General features: G+C 48.6%; 1 protein-coding gene across 2 annotated transcripts; it reads left to right on the forward strand.

The window, feature by feature from the left end:
- The first annotated feature begins 1,435 nt into the window (after window positions 1–1,435).
- Window positions 1,436–9,282, forward strand: KISS1R (KISS1 receptor). Of its 2 annotated transcripts, none has more exons than XM_083421808.1 (5): window positions 1,436–2,302; window positions 3,916–4,040; window positions 4,830–4,965; window positions 6,352–6,584; window positions 8,399–9,282. In XM_083421808.1, exons 1-5 carry the CDS (start codon window positions 2,056–2,058, stop codon window positions 8,744–8,746), a joined length of 1,089 nt encoding a protein of 362 aa, XP_083277934.1. In that variant the 5' UTR covers window positions 1,436–2,055; the 3' UTR covers window positions 8,747–9,282. The 2 variants fall into 2 exon arrangements, with proteins under 2 accessions (XP_083277934.1, XP_083277935.1); XM_083421809.1 differs by lacking the exon at window positions 1,436–2,302 and adding an exon at window positions 2,312–3,018.
- Window positions 9,283–12,763: the final 3,481 nt, after the last annotated feature.

Raw genomic sequence — 12,763 nt, forward strand, 5'->3', positions numbered from 1 at the left:
TATGCGCTCTCTGTAGGGCTGCCTTTGAAGGTGACCCGGAAACTGCAACTATTCCAGAATGTGGCAGCTAGACTGGTGACTGGGAGCGGCTGCCAAGACCACATAACCCAGGTCCTGAAAGACCTACATTGGCTCCCACTCTGTTTCTGAGCACAATTCAAAGTGTTGGTGCTGACCTTGAAAGCCCTAAACAGCCCAGTATCCCTGAAGGAGCGTCTCCACCCCGGACACCGGGGTCCATCTCCTGAGGGCCTTCTGGCATTTCCCTCCCTGCGAGAAGCGAGGGTACAGGGAACCAGGCAGAGGGCCTTCTTGGTGGTGGCGCCCTCCCACCAGGTGTCAAGGAAATAAACAATCTGACTATATAGTAATTGATGGACCTAATAGGTATCTCAAGCCTTTGCCCATAACAAAATATGTAGTGTATCTAAGTCATTGTTCAACCGAAATACAATTAAGAAGTATATTAATAGGTAAAGGCTGACTCTGGGGTTGCGGCGCTCATCTCGCTTTATTGGCCGAGGGAGCTGGCGTACAGCCTCTGGGTCATTACAGACGAAAGAAGAATGGAGGATGAAATTAATGGACTATGCAGAATTAGATAAACTAACAGGAAGGATTCAAAATCCGCGGGACCAGAAATTCACAGAAGACTGGCGTAAATTTACAGACTATTTGAAAAGTAATTGTGATGATCAGACCACGTTTGTAGGTTTGCAAGAAGTTTTGTGAGGAGTATTATTGGAACTATTACAAAAATGGATATAGGGGAGGATGATGGTAGTTATGATAATTAAAGGCAATATGAAGTTAAGAAATGTATAAGAAGTGATTAAAACGGTGGATCATCAGAGGTGCTGATGGAAGTCAAAAAAAAAAGATTGTATAGGTGGCGAAATTTTGTGGTTTGTACTATAATTTATATGTTAAAATTAATAAAAATTATCTTTAAATAAATAGAGTTTACTCTGGAAAAAAAAATCGGCACGTGGATTTTCCTGAATCTGGTGCGCTTTGTCTGCAAAGCCAGAACAAAGAGCAAAATGAAATGTCTGTGCCTTCCATCTCTCTCTCTCTCTCTCTGCACGTGGCCTAATAATCTCATGCCTTCCATGCCTGCTGAATTAGCCCATCAGTCGAGTCCTCTCTAAATGGGGTTGCCTGGTAGCAAGATCTCCCCCTCCCCAGGTGGAGAAAGAGAGGAAAAAATAGAACAATCAGCCAATCGCCTGCTTGGAGACCCGAGAGGAGAAATTCTGCTTTTGCAAAGAGCAGGAGGGGAGCGATCGCTCCGCCACTTAAAACCCACCAGCCCTTCTTTCCTCCCGGCTTTCTCCAACTTGCAGGACGCCCGGGTCCTTTCGGAGCTGGGTGGTGGTCCCAGGTGGCTGGATGGTTGGACTGGCAACCCATTCAGATGGGAGCACCATTCCTCTGGGTCGGAATAAGAACCCTCTGCTCTGAAAGGAGCGTGCCCGTTTGATGGCATGTGTTGCTGACGGATGACACCTTTGTGCCCGAGAACTGGTCCCTTGTGCGTTGCCGGTCCTCATTGAGTTTCAGGAGAGCAGCCTGCATTCTGCAAGGAACCTGAGAAGCAGAGGAGACTGCAAAAGATGTGCAAGAAGGACTCTGGAGTAGGAGAGATGCAGGTCTCTTTCTGAGACTTCAGGGGAGGAGAGAGTCATAACTGTCACAGAATTGGCTCCTCTTAAGATGACGCCAAGGCAGGACGAGATCCCCAACGTGTCCCTCAGCCCCTGAGTCCGCCAGAGTTTCCTGGATCCCCATTTGAGGAGCGGCGCAACATCTCTCTCGCTTGCTGAGCTGTCCGAGGTGCTGAATACTCTTCCCAAAGGACGCCCTAAGCCCCAATTCAGTGTCCCTCAGCCCTGAGTCCGCCAGAGTTTCCTGGATCCCCATTTGAGGAGTGGCGCAACATCTCTCTTGCTTGCTGAGCTGTCCGAGGTGCTGAATACTCTTGCCAAAGGACGTCCCAAGCCCCAATTCGGTGCTCCTGGCTGGCAGAGGCTGCTCTCGACGCAAAGCGGAGCCATGCTAGTGGACTCCTCTGTCTCCGACCTCAACGATTCCTTTCTGTTCCCGAACAGCTCGGCATGCACCGCAGGGCTGTGGTGCGCCAATGTCTCGGAGCCCCGGAGCCCTCCGCGCCTGGTGGACGCGTGGCTGGTGCCCCTCGTCTTCGCCGTGCTGATGGTGGTGGGTCTGGCGGGCAACTCCCTCGTGATCTACGTCCTCGCCAAGCACAAGCAGATGAGGACGGCGACCAATTTCTACATTGGTGAGTTTGGTAAGAATAATGGGGGCATCTGGATGGGTGGGAAGGAGGGTCAAAGCTGCTAGGGCTACTAGCTGGTGCCTGTTCTGTTTCCTGCTAGCCAGGACCGCTCTGCTCTGCATCCATGGTCAGGAGCAGTAGTGCCACGGGTTCAAATCCTGGTTGCAGGTTTCCAAAAAGCATCTGGTCGGCCGCTGGGAGAAAAGGTGCTGGCCAAGTTGGGCCAAGCAGTTCTTACGCTCTTTTGGGATGTTCTTATTGTGGGAATGTTCAGGGATGCAGGAGAGGATATATTGTCTGATTATATCCTTATCCAACTTGTGTTAACAAGTCCCCCAATTTCAGCAGAGTAAACATTCCCCTTTATTTTAAGTTTGCAACGGCAGCGTTTGCTCAGGCTTGCTAAAGCCTCTATAATAACTCTTCTGGTAATTTCCCCTTATTCCCTCATAAAACAGAAGAGACGACACAGTCTTTTACAAAAGTATAAAAAGAGTTTACTCACATTCTGTTCACAATCAGATCCCAGAAGGCAGACTTAAGCTTAATGAAGTAACATACATTTGGAATCTATCTTTTAAGAAGACAGTCCCTTTGTCCTCTCTCGGCTGGGAGTCAAGAGGGCATCTTTCGCTCAGTAGATGTTGTGTCTTCGATGCATGTGGTGAAAGAGAGACAGATGGCTGCCCTGCCCTGTGCTTTTATCATTACCTGCACAGGTGAGGCCACACCCACCTCTGGTCACATGTAGAGGAAGTCTGTCCCAGCCTAAAAGGAAACAGGAAGTTTACCTGCTGGCTGGACAAACATCCCTCCCCATGTCAAAACATGTTCACTCTAGGAATGTTGTACTTGACTGCTCTTGTGTTTCACACCCCACACTTATAGGAAGCACTTTTTTTTTAACCTGTCCAGAATCTTTCAGCTTCGCGAGATGCCCACGATTCCTGGTGTTATTAGAAAGGGAGAAAAACTTATATAAAAATTTTATTTATCATTCTCAAACAAAAACAAGCCAAGCATCAACTTCCCTTCCCTCTTCCATGGTTCATTTCAATTTTCCCTTTATTGCCGCGTATTCTAATTATTCCTTATTCTTCCTCCTCCCATTTTCTCTCCGTTGATGATTTTGCCGCTAAATTTATTCTTGCCCTGCTAACGTTTCAAGCTGCTGACAATATTTTTTTTCAAATGTTTCAATGTCGCCCCCCATTCTTCTTTAAAGACTTTCTTCCAGGACTCAGCTACATTAGATTTTTTTAAAAATCAGCATTATAAACATGCAACACCAGGGGGCGCAGGAGAGTAAAAAAAATTCTATGCCGTTTTTCCATAGCGGTATTTTTCTTTCGTTATGACGATTTGATTTCTGACTTATTTATAGCGTTTCTCCCCCCGCCCCCTTTGTGTAGATCCGTCCCTTATTCTACCAGTTAAGCTAGCCATTTCTGAAAGGGAAGAAAACTTTCCTCTAGTTACTTTCGACGTAATTTCATGCTTTTCCTCTAAATGATAAAAACCTCCACGCTTTCCTTACAGGGAAGTTGCTCCCTTCAATTTATCTTTTCTTCTTCTTCTTCTAATCTTTTCCCAAATTGTGCCCTTTGTCCAAACAGCGAACTTGGCCGTTACGGATATCATTTTCCTGATCTGCTGCGTCCCATTCACGGCTGTCCTTTATCCTCTTCCGGGCTGGATATTTGGGGAGTTTATGTGCAAATTTGTGAATTACATCCAGCAGGTGAGTTTGCGGCTGCTTGCAGCGGCGATCTGCCCCCCAAAAACCTTTAAACCATGGGTAGGCAAACTAAGGCCCGGGGGCCGGATCTGGCCCAATCGCCTTCTCAGTCCGGCCCGCGGAGGGTCTGGGAACCAGCATGTTTTTACATGAATAGAATGTGCCCTTTTACAGTGGTGCCTCGCAAGACGAAATTAATTCGTTCTGCGAGTTTTTTCGTCTTGTGAATTTTTTGTCTTGCGAAGCACGGTTTCCCATAGGAAATGCATTGACGGTTTCCCATAGGGATGCATTGGCGGTTTCAAGAAAAAGGCGCAAGACGTTTTCGTCTTGCGAAGCAAGCCCATAGGGAAATTCGTCTTGCGAAGCAACTCAGAAAATGAAAAACTCTTTCGTCTTGTGAGTTTTTCGTCTTGCGAGGCATTTGTCTTGCGAGGTACCACTGTATTTAAAATGCATCTCTGGGTTAATTGTGGGGCATACGAATTCATTCATTCCCCCCCCCCAAAAAAAATATAGTCCAATAATTTCATCTGCTAGTCTAACAGCTGCCCTGAGCCCGGTCTTGGCTGTGGAGGGTGGGGTATAAATAAAATAAAATTATTATTATTATTATTATTATTATTATTATTATTATTATTATCCCATCTTTCTCTGACCGATAACGGACTTAGGGGTCCCTCGATGGAGACTTGGGCTGTCAAAGCCAATTCTGATTTTGGTGAATCAAGGCGTTTGGGAACCAAGGTTCCGCTGTAATGAGCATCCCACCCTGTCTTTTTGGCTTCACAGGTCTCTGTGCAAGCAACATGCATCACATTGACCGCTATGAGCGTTGACCGTTGGTACGTAACTGTCTTCCCCCTTCGAGCTCTGCGGCAACGCACCCCCTTCGTGGCGGCCACTGTCAGCGCCAGCATCTGGGTCGGTGAGTGGGGGGGGGCATAGCATGGAGGACCCCTTGGTTTCCACAAAAGGGGGGTCCCTGCCCGTTCGCTTCGGCCTGAACCTCGGCCAGCGCCCTCACCACCCATCTCTGCGGTGCAAAAGTCTGGAACGGATTAATCCGTTTTGCATGACTTTCTATGGGAGAGCGTGCCTTGGTTTTGGAACGCTTTGGTTCTGGGACAGACTTCCACAAAAGGGGAGTCCCTGCCCGTTCGCTTCGGCCCAAACCTCGGCCAGCGCCCTTGCCACTCATCTCCTGCGGGGCAAAAGTCTGGAACGGATTAATCCGTTTTGCATGACTTTCTATGGGAGAGCGCGCCTTGGTTTTGGAACGCTTTGGTGCTGGGACGGACTAAATTTGACAACCAAGGTACCAAAATGGATTACAGTGGTACCTTGGGTTCGTTCCGGAGGTCCGTTTTTAACCTGAAACTGTTCTTAACCTGAGGTACCACTTTAGCTAATGGGGTCTCCAGCTGCCGCCGCTGTGCGATTTCTGTTCTCATCCTGAAGCAAAGTTCTTAACCCGAGGTACTATTTCTGGGTTAGCAGAGTCTGTAACCTGAAGCGTCTGTAAGCATCTGTAACCCGACGTACCACTGTAATCCGTTGCAGACTTTTAAAAACAACCCCTAAAACAGCAATTTAACACAAATTTTGCTGTCTAACAAGACCATTGATCCATAAAACGAAAGCGATGAACAATGTACCGCAGTCACACTCACAATACATCCATCAATAGCTGAACTGGGTGGCACACAGTCACAAAAACAAATACAGTGGTACCTCGGGTTAAGAACTTAATTCTTTCCGGAGGTCCGTTCTTAACCTGAAACTGTTCTTAACCTGAAGCACCACTTTAGCTAATGGGGCCTCCTCCTGCTGCTGCCACGATTTCTGTTCTCATCCTGAAGCAAAGATCTTAACCCGAAGCACTATTTCTGGGTTAGCGGAGTCTGTAACCTGAAGCGTATGTAACCCGAGGTACCACTGTATATAGCAAAACCAGACGGACCTAGGCATAACACTCAAATCAGAGGTGCAACACTCAAAACGGAGCACGTTCGGCTTCCGGGAAAAGTTCGCAAACCGGAACACTCACTTCTGGGTTTGCAGTGATTGGGTTCCAAGTTGTTTGAGTACCAAGGCGTTTGAGAACCAAGGCGCCACTGTATACCATCTATCTTCTGTATAGAAAGCCCATTGCACCTTATCGGACCAGGAAGTCCATTTTCTTTGCCGCAAACCCCAGCAGAACATCCTCTGCCGGAGGACGTTGCCCCACTTGGCCAAGGGTTCGAGCCGGTTCTGTCCGAGACTTCAGAACCGTTGGGTGAATTTGGGACCCTGGCCTTTCCGCCTGCAGGTTCTTTCGCCGTCTCCACTCCGGTTTTGGTCTACAACCAGCTGACCGAAGGCTACTGGTTCGGGCCCCGGACCTACTGCAGCGAGGCTTTCCCCTCCGCCACTCACGAGAGGGCCTTCATCCTCTACAATTTCCTCGTGGTTTACCTTCTCCCCTTGCTGATCATCCTCCTATGCTACACCGCTATGTTGTACCATATGGGACGTCCCACGGTGGAGACCTCCGAGAACCAGGTATCAATCGCACGACAATCTTACAGTCGCCGTCGAAATTATTCCACTACCACCGCTTGCAAATCAGGTTTATTATCAAAATGTTATAAGGGAAAACTCCACTCCTTTTCCCTTATGGGGTATCCAAAAGCCCCTATAGAGTCCTTAAGTTGGTTCCCTATCGGTAGGTGAAAATAACAGAGGTCAAGCAGACAGCACAAAAGGAAAGAGGAATGAGGAGGGAAGAGGAAAGGAAGCGAGCTCAGACTCCAGCTCCTCAATTTGTAGTTTCCGCAATCTCCAGATGTAATATCTGGTTATGCAATGTGAGAAACGTGAGGCTGGACCAGGCAGATCTTTCCGACGAGTTATTTAGGAAATAGAGGGCTTTCAAGGTGAGCACCAACACTTTGAATTGTGCTCGGAAATGTCCTGGGAGCCAATGTAGGTCTTTCAAGACCGGTATTATGTGGTCTCGGCAGCCGCTCCCAGTCCCCAGTTTGGCTGCCGCATTCTGGATTAGTTGCAGTTTCCGGGTCACCTTCAAAGTCAGCCCCACGGAGAGCGCATGGCAGTAGTCCAAGCGGGAGATAACCAGAGCATGTGCCACTCTGGCCAGACAGTCTGCGGGCAGATAGGGTCTCATCCTGCGTACCAGATGGATATTAAAAACACAATTAAACATCAAACATTAACAATTTCCCTAAACAGGGTTGCCTTCAGATGTCTTCTAAAAGTTAGAGAGTTGTTTATTTCCTTTACATCTGATGGGAGGGTGTTCCACAGGGCGGGTGCCACCACCGAGAAGGCCCTCTGCCTGGTTCCCTGTAACCTCACTTCTCGCAGGGTGGGAACCGCCAGAAGACCCTTGGGAGGAGGACCCCGGTGTCCGGGGTGGAAATGCTCCTTCAGGTCTACTGGGCCATTTAGGGCTTTAAAGATGAACACCAACACTTTGAATTGTGCTTGGAAATGTCTGGGAGCCAAAGTTGGTCTTTCAAGACCGGTGTTATGTGGTCTCCACTCCCAGTCCCCAGTTTGGCTGCTGCATTCCGGATTAGTTGTGGTTTCCAGGTCACCTTCAAAGGCAGCCCCACTTAGAGCGCATGGCAGTAGTCCAAGCAGGAGATAACCAGAGCATGCGCCACTCTGGCCTGACAGTCTGTGGGCAGGGAGGGTCTCAGCCTGCGTACCAGATGAATATTAAAAACACAATAAAACATCAGACATTAAAAATTTCCCTAAACAGAGCTGCCTTCAGATGTCTTCTAAAAGTCAAGTAGTTGTTTATTTCCTTGACATCTGATGGGAGGGTGTTCCACAGGGCGGGTGCCACCACCAAGAAGGCCCCCTGCCTGGTTCCCTGTAACCGCACTTCTCGCAGGGAGGGAACCGCCAGAAGGCCCTTGGGAGATGGACCCCGGTGTCCGGGGTGGAGACACTCCTTCAGGGATACTGGGCGATTTAGGGCTTGAAAGGTCAGCACCAACACTTTGAATTGTGCTCGGAAACGTCCTGGGAGGTAGGTTTTCAGGACCGGTGATTTGTGGTCTCCACTCCCAGTCCCCAGTCTAGCCGCCGCATTCTGGATTAATTGCAATTTCCAGGTCACCTTCAAAGGTAGCCCCACGTCGAGCGCATGGCAGTAGTCCAAGCGGGAGATAACCAGAGCATGTGCCACTCTGGCCAGACAGTCTGCGGGCAGGGAGGGTCTCAGCCTGCGTACCAGATGAGCTGGCAGACACAGAACTGACCTGTGCCTCCATGGGCAGCAGAGTCGAGACCGCAGAGACCAAGCCGATCTGATTGCAAGTCCCCTTCTTGACTCCTCGCAGGTCCGGCAGCTAGCTGAGCGCTCGGAAGCCATGCGGGGCAAGATATCGCGGATGGTGGGCACCATTGTCGTCCTCTTCGCCATCTGCTGGGGTCCCATGCAGCTTCTGATCCTCGCCCAAGCCTTCGGCGCCGGTTTCCGCCGCAACTATTACACCTACAAGCTGAAAATCTGGGCTCACTGCATGTCCTACGCCAGCTCCTCCCTCAACCCCATCGTCTACGCCTTCATGGGCGCCAGTTTCCAGAGGGCTTTCCGCAAAGTCTTCCCCTTCGCCGCCAAGCGCCGGGTGGGCAGATGCGAGCCCGGCGCCAACGTCGAGATGCGGTTTGTCTCTTCGGGGATGTAGGGCCTTCTCTGTGGTGTCCCCGACCCGAAAGGTTGCAAAAGCAAGCCTGGTGTTGTTCGGTTTTCCTTTTTCTCGCTCTCCGCGCGGCTGGGCTCGCTGGCTCGAGTCGCCTGGGGCGGCTTCCCTGCCGTTGCTGGTCTGAAGACACCCTATGAGACACCCAGGATTGGAAGGGGTGGGAAAGGATTTTGCCAGAGAGGGACACAAAGGAGCTGTTTGGCAGCTGAGGGCCACTTTCTCCTCCTGCGCAAGCTTTCAGGGGCCACATGTATGCAATGGGCGGAGCCAGAGGGGGAAGTGGGTGGGGCAATGGATTTGAAAACTCGCTTCTGTGCTAGGTCATCATTGGGGTTCAAGGACAACGCAGACAAGGGCCATAGCTGTCAACGTTTCCCTTTTCTTGCGAGGAATCCTATTAGGAATAAGGGAATTTCCCTTAAAAAAAGGGAAACATTGACCGCTATGAGAATGGGGGGTGTCACCTGGGGACAGATAGCGAAGTCGATGGGGTGAATTGGGGTCCCAGGCGTCTCCCCACAAGTGTTGAACTGTTTCTTTAAATCTAAAGGTTCATCATTGTTTCACCCAATGTGTATACCTTTAAGGGGCCAGAGCAAGGGCCAGAGCAAACTAAGGAGATCCAGCTTTGCAGCTGTGAGGCATAGCAGGTGCTGCTGAGTTGCATTGATTAAGCTGTGTCAGGAATTGGCTGCAGTATATAAGGAGCAGCACCTAGTTCTGCCATTTTACCCTGGGGATGGGTTGGTGGTTGGGTCGTGTTTGTTTGTATTCAGTGTTTAAGGAGTTTTGTTTTTCTTATTAAAACCTTGTTTAAGTTATTTTTGAGTCCCTTCTTTTTAATGCAAGCTCTCCCCAGCAAGCTCTCTGCGCTACTACACTGCGAAAAGCCAACAACAAGATCCAATAAGCTATGGAGCGTCCAGTCTTTGCAAAGTTGTTCTTTGTGAGCGCTGAAGAGAGGATATTCAGGCATCAATCAGTGCCGGATTTAAGTATAAGCTAAACAAGCTCTAGCTTAGGGCCCCACTCCCCGCAAAATTAAAGGAACAAACAGCCTGGATTTACATTTCCAAAATATAAGATAAAAAACAAATAAGACCTACATACAGCAAGAGTGTTTTGTGTTGTGTAGGCTCCTAGGGTGGAAGTCATGGGCCCCGCCTGCTAGCCTGCTCCCTCAAATATCCCTGCTTTGCTCCTTTCTATATATAGGGTGCCGACATTCTGCTATTTATCATTATTAGTACTTTGCATCATATGTTTGCACCAATTTATAGCAAGTTTCTAGAGACGAGTCCTTGTAAATTGCGTTTCTAAAGGAACTTTTGTCATTGCCAAATGCCAATGTGTTTGCATTGTTAAGTTTGTTGGGAATAAAAAAAATCATTTTAAGTCAGAGCTGAGTAATTATTTCACTGTTAATATACTTCTTCTTAATTGTATTCCAGTTCAACAATGACTTGGATAAAATACATATTTTGTGATGTGCAAATGGCTTGAGATACCACCATAAATTGCCATATAGCATATATTCAACACAAAAAATAGATCTGCCTGGTCCAGCCTCACGTTTCTCACATTGCATAACCAGATATTACATCTGGAGATTGCAGAAACGACAAGTTGAAGAGTTGGAGCCTGAGCTTGCTCGGTTCCCTCATCCCTCCTCATCCCTCTTTCCTTTTGTGTCGTCTGCTTGGCCGCTGTCGTTTCCTCCTACCGATAGGGAAGCCATTTAAGGACTCTAGACGGCTTCTTGGATACCCCGTAAGGGAAAAGGAGCAGGGTTTTTTTCTTTCTTATAACAGTTGAAAGGGACCCCCAAAGGTCATCCAGTGCACCCCCTTCGATGCAGGAACCCCAGCGGAAGAATCCATGATGAATGGCCATCCAAACTCTGCTTTCAAAAGCTCCAAGGAAGGAGGAGGTGCCAGAGCCCTATTATTATTATTATTATTATTATTATTATCATCATCATCATCATTATTCCCCAGCCACCCTGGGCGGCTTGCAGCGCATATAAAAACACAATAAAACGCCAAACTTTATAAACTCCCCAATACAAGCCTGCTTTCTGTGTGTTTGTGTGTGTGTGGTGCTTGCCGTTGTTAACCGACTTGTGTAGGGTTCGTATATTAGGAGACATACGGCCAAGTGTTACCCAAAGAGATATTTGTGGGGTTTAAGGTAAGGTGGAGTCCAGTGGGCGGGAGCTTTGGGGTGCGCCGCATGCTGATTGGCTGAGGAGGGAGCGTGACAGACAGGTGACAGGGCAGTTAAAAGATTTGGGCTTGGGAGGGGCGAGAGGGAGGAGAACGGCTAGTTTGGGCAGTAAGGAGCAGTGGTTAGAGCAGGCACAATAGGATTAGGGAGTTAAACCCATGCCACAAAACATACCAAAGCCTCAAAAACCCTGCTTTATTGGGAGCAAACCTTCTACTCTGGTTTTACTATAATAATAAAAATTTTAAAAATTCAACTTCTTTCTCCAAACCGCGTCTCATCTTTGGCCAGGCTATCGCGGACGTGGCAGAGTCCGTCAAGAGCGTCCTCAGAAGTCCGTAGGTTAGGCGACTGCTTAAGTCTAGAAGGGGACCCTGGGGTCATCTAGCCCAACCTGCTTTTGTGCAGAAATCTCCGTCCTCGCGGTTGCTAATGAAATGCCGTTATACAAAAGACAGAGCCCCAAAGTCTGTCGGGATCAATGTATTGGGAATTCTTAAAAAGCAAATAGGAACCCAGGGGGTGTCGAGAAAACCAAAGCAAAGGGGGAGCTGGAAATTTGAACCCAAGCCTTGTCTCGCTCTGACATAGTGGACTTGGGCAGGTCTCGAAGTCCGGTTCCTAAATTTGCTGAAATTCATTTTTGGGGCTCCGACAACCTGATTTTCCTCCGAAGGGGCAGTTTGGTCTCCGCAGACAAAATACTTTTTCGACAAGTCTCAGCTTTGAGAAGTAGCGAGGAATCTGCCCGGCTGAGGTCACCCAAAATTTGGCAGTTTTTAAGTCGTGGTCGGATGGAAAACTAGTTCCTTGTTATATAGGCGTAAATAATAAAACATACAAATTCCAAAGATGCGGACGAAAAGGAGGGGTGGGTGGTTTTTGCCCAGTTATCCAAGAGATCTGAAAAAATATACTTTTGCCCAGAAAACGCTGACCTTGGTGCAATCCTGCAAACGGACCCAGGTGGGTCTCAGTACCCTGGCATAGCAGCAAGGCCCCCCTAGGCATACAAAATAAATTAATGTCCCCGGTTTGTGCTGGAAAATGACCTCTGCAGGGACCTTGGAGCAGAGCTCTCCCTCATCGTCTTCTCGTACCCGAACTTTTCGGGAAAGTCCGTTCTTTGTGGCCACATATCTCTTGGGACATCACTTTGCCCACAGAGCAGAGACATCACCTTGCTGACAAAGGTCCGTATAGTTCAAGCTCTGGTTTTCCCAGTCGTGATGTATGGAAGTGAGAGCTGGACCATCAAGAAGGCTGATCGCCAAAGAATTGATGCTTTTGAATTCTGGTGCTGGAGGAGACTCTGGAGAGTCCCATGGACTGCAAGAAGAACAAACCTCTCCATTCTGAAGGAACTCAGCCCTGAGTGCTCACTGGAAGGACAGATCGTGAAGCTGAGGCTCCAAGACTTTGGTCACCTCATGAGAAGAGAAGCCTCCCTGGAAAAGACCCTGATGTTGGAAAAGATGGAGGGCGCAAGGAGAAGGGGACGACAGAGGACGAGATGGTGGGACAGTGTTCTCGAAGCTACCAGCATGAGTTTGACCAAACTGCGGGAGGCAGTGGAAGACAGGAGGGCCTGGCGTGCTCTGGTCCGGGGGGTCAGGAAGAGCCGGACACAACTAAACAACAACAAAAAAATAATTCTCCTCACAGTCTTTCTTGCAATGTTTCAGATAATCCTCCTTACAAAACTTCTTGCAGTCCTACTAGCGTAATCCGTTCATTACAATTACTTTTCAAATAGTTCGTATATTTACTCCA

The sequence above is a fragment of the Podarcis tiliguerta genome, assembly GCF_965153285.1.
Source record: "Podarcis tiliguerta genome assembly, chromosome: 18".
NCBI classification, from domain to species: Eukaryota; Metazoa; Chordata; class Lepidosauria; order Squamata; family Lacertidae; genus Podarcis; species Podarcis tiliguerta.

Excerpts from the sequence above, each read along its gene's own strand:
- KISS1R (XM_083421808.1), top strand. The coding sequence starts at position 2,056 with ATGCTAGTGGACTCCTCTGTCTCCGACCTCAACGATTCCTTTCTGTTC. Across the intron at positions 2,303-3,915 it reads GGCGACCAATTTCTACATTG|CGAACTTGGCCGTTACGGAT; the intron begins GTGAGTTTGGTA and ends TTGTCCAAACAG. Across the intron at positions 4,041-4,829 it reads TTGTGAATTACATCCAGCAG|GTCTCTGTGCAAGCAACATG; the intron begins GTGAGTTTGCGG and ends TTGGCTTCACAG.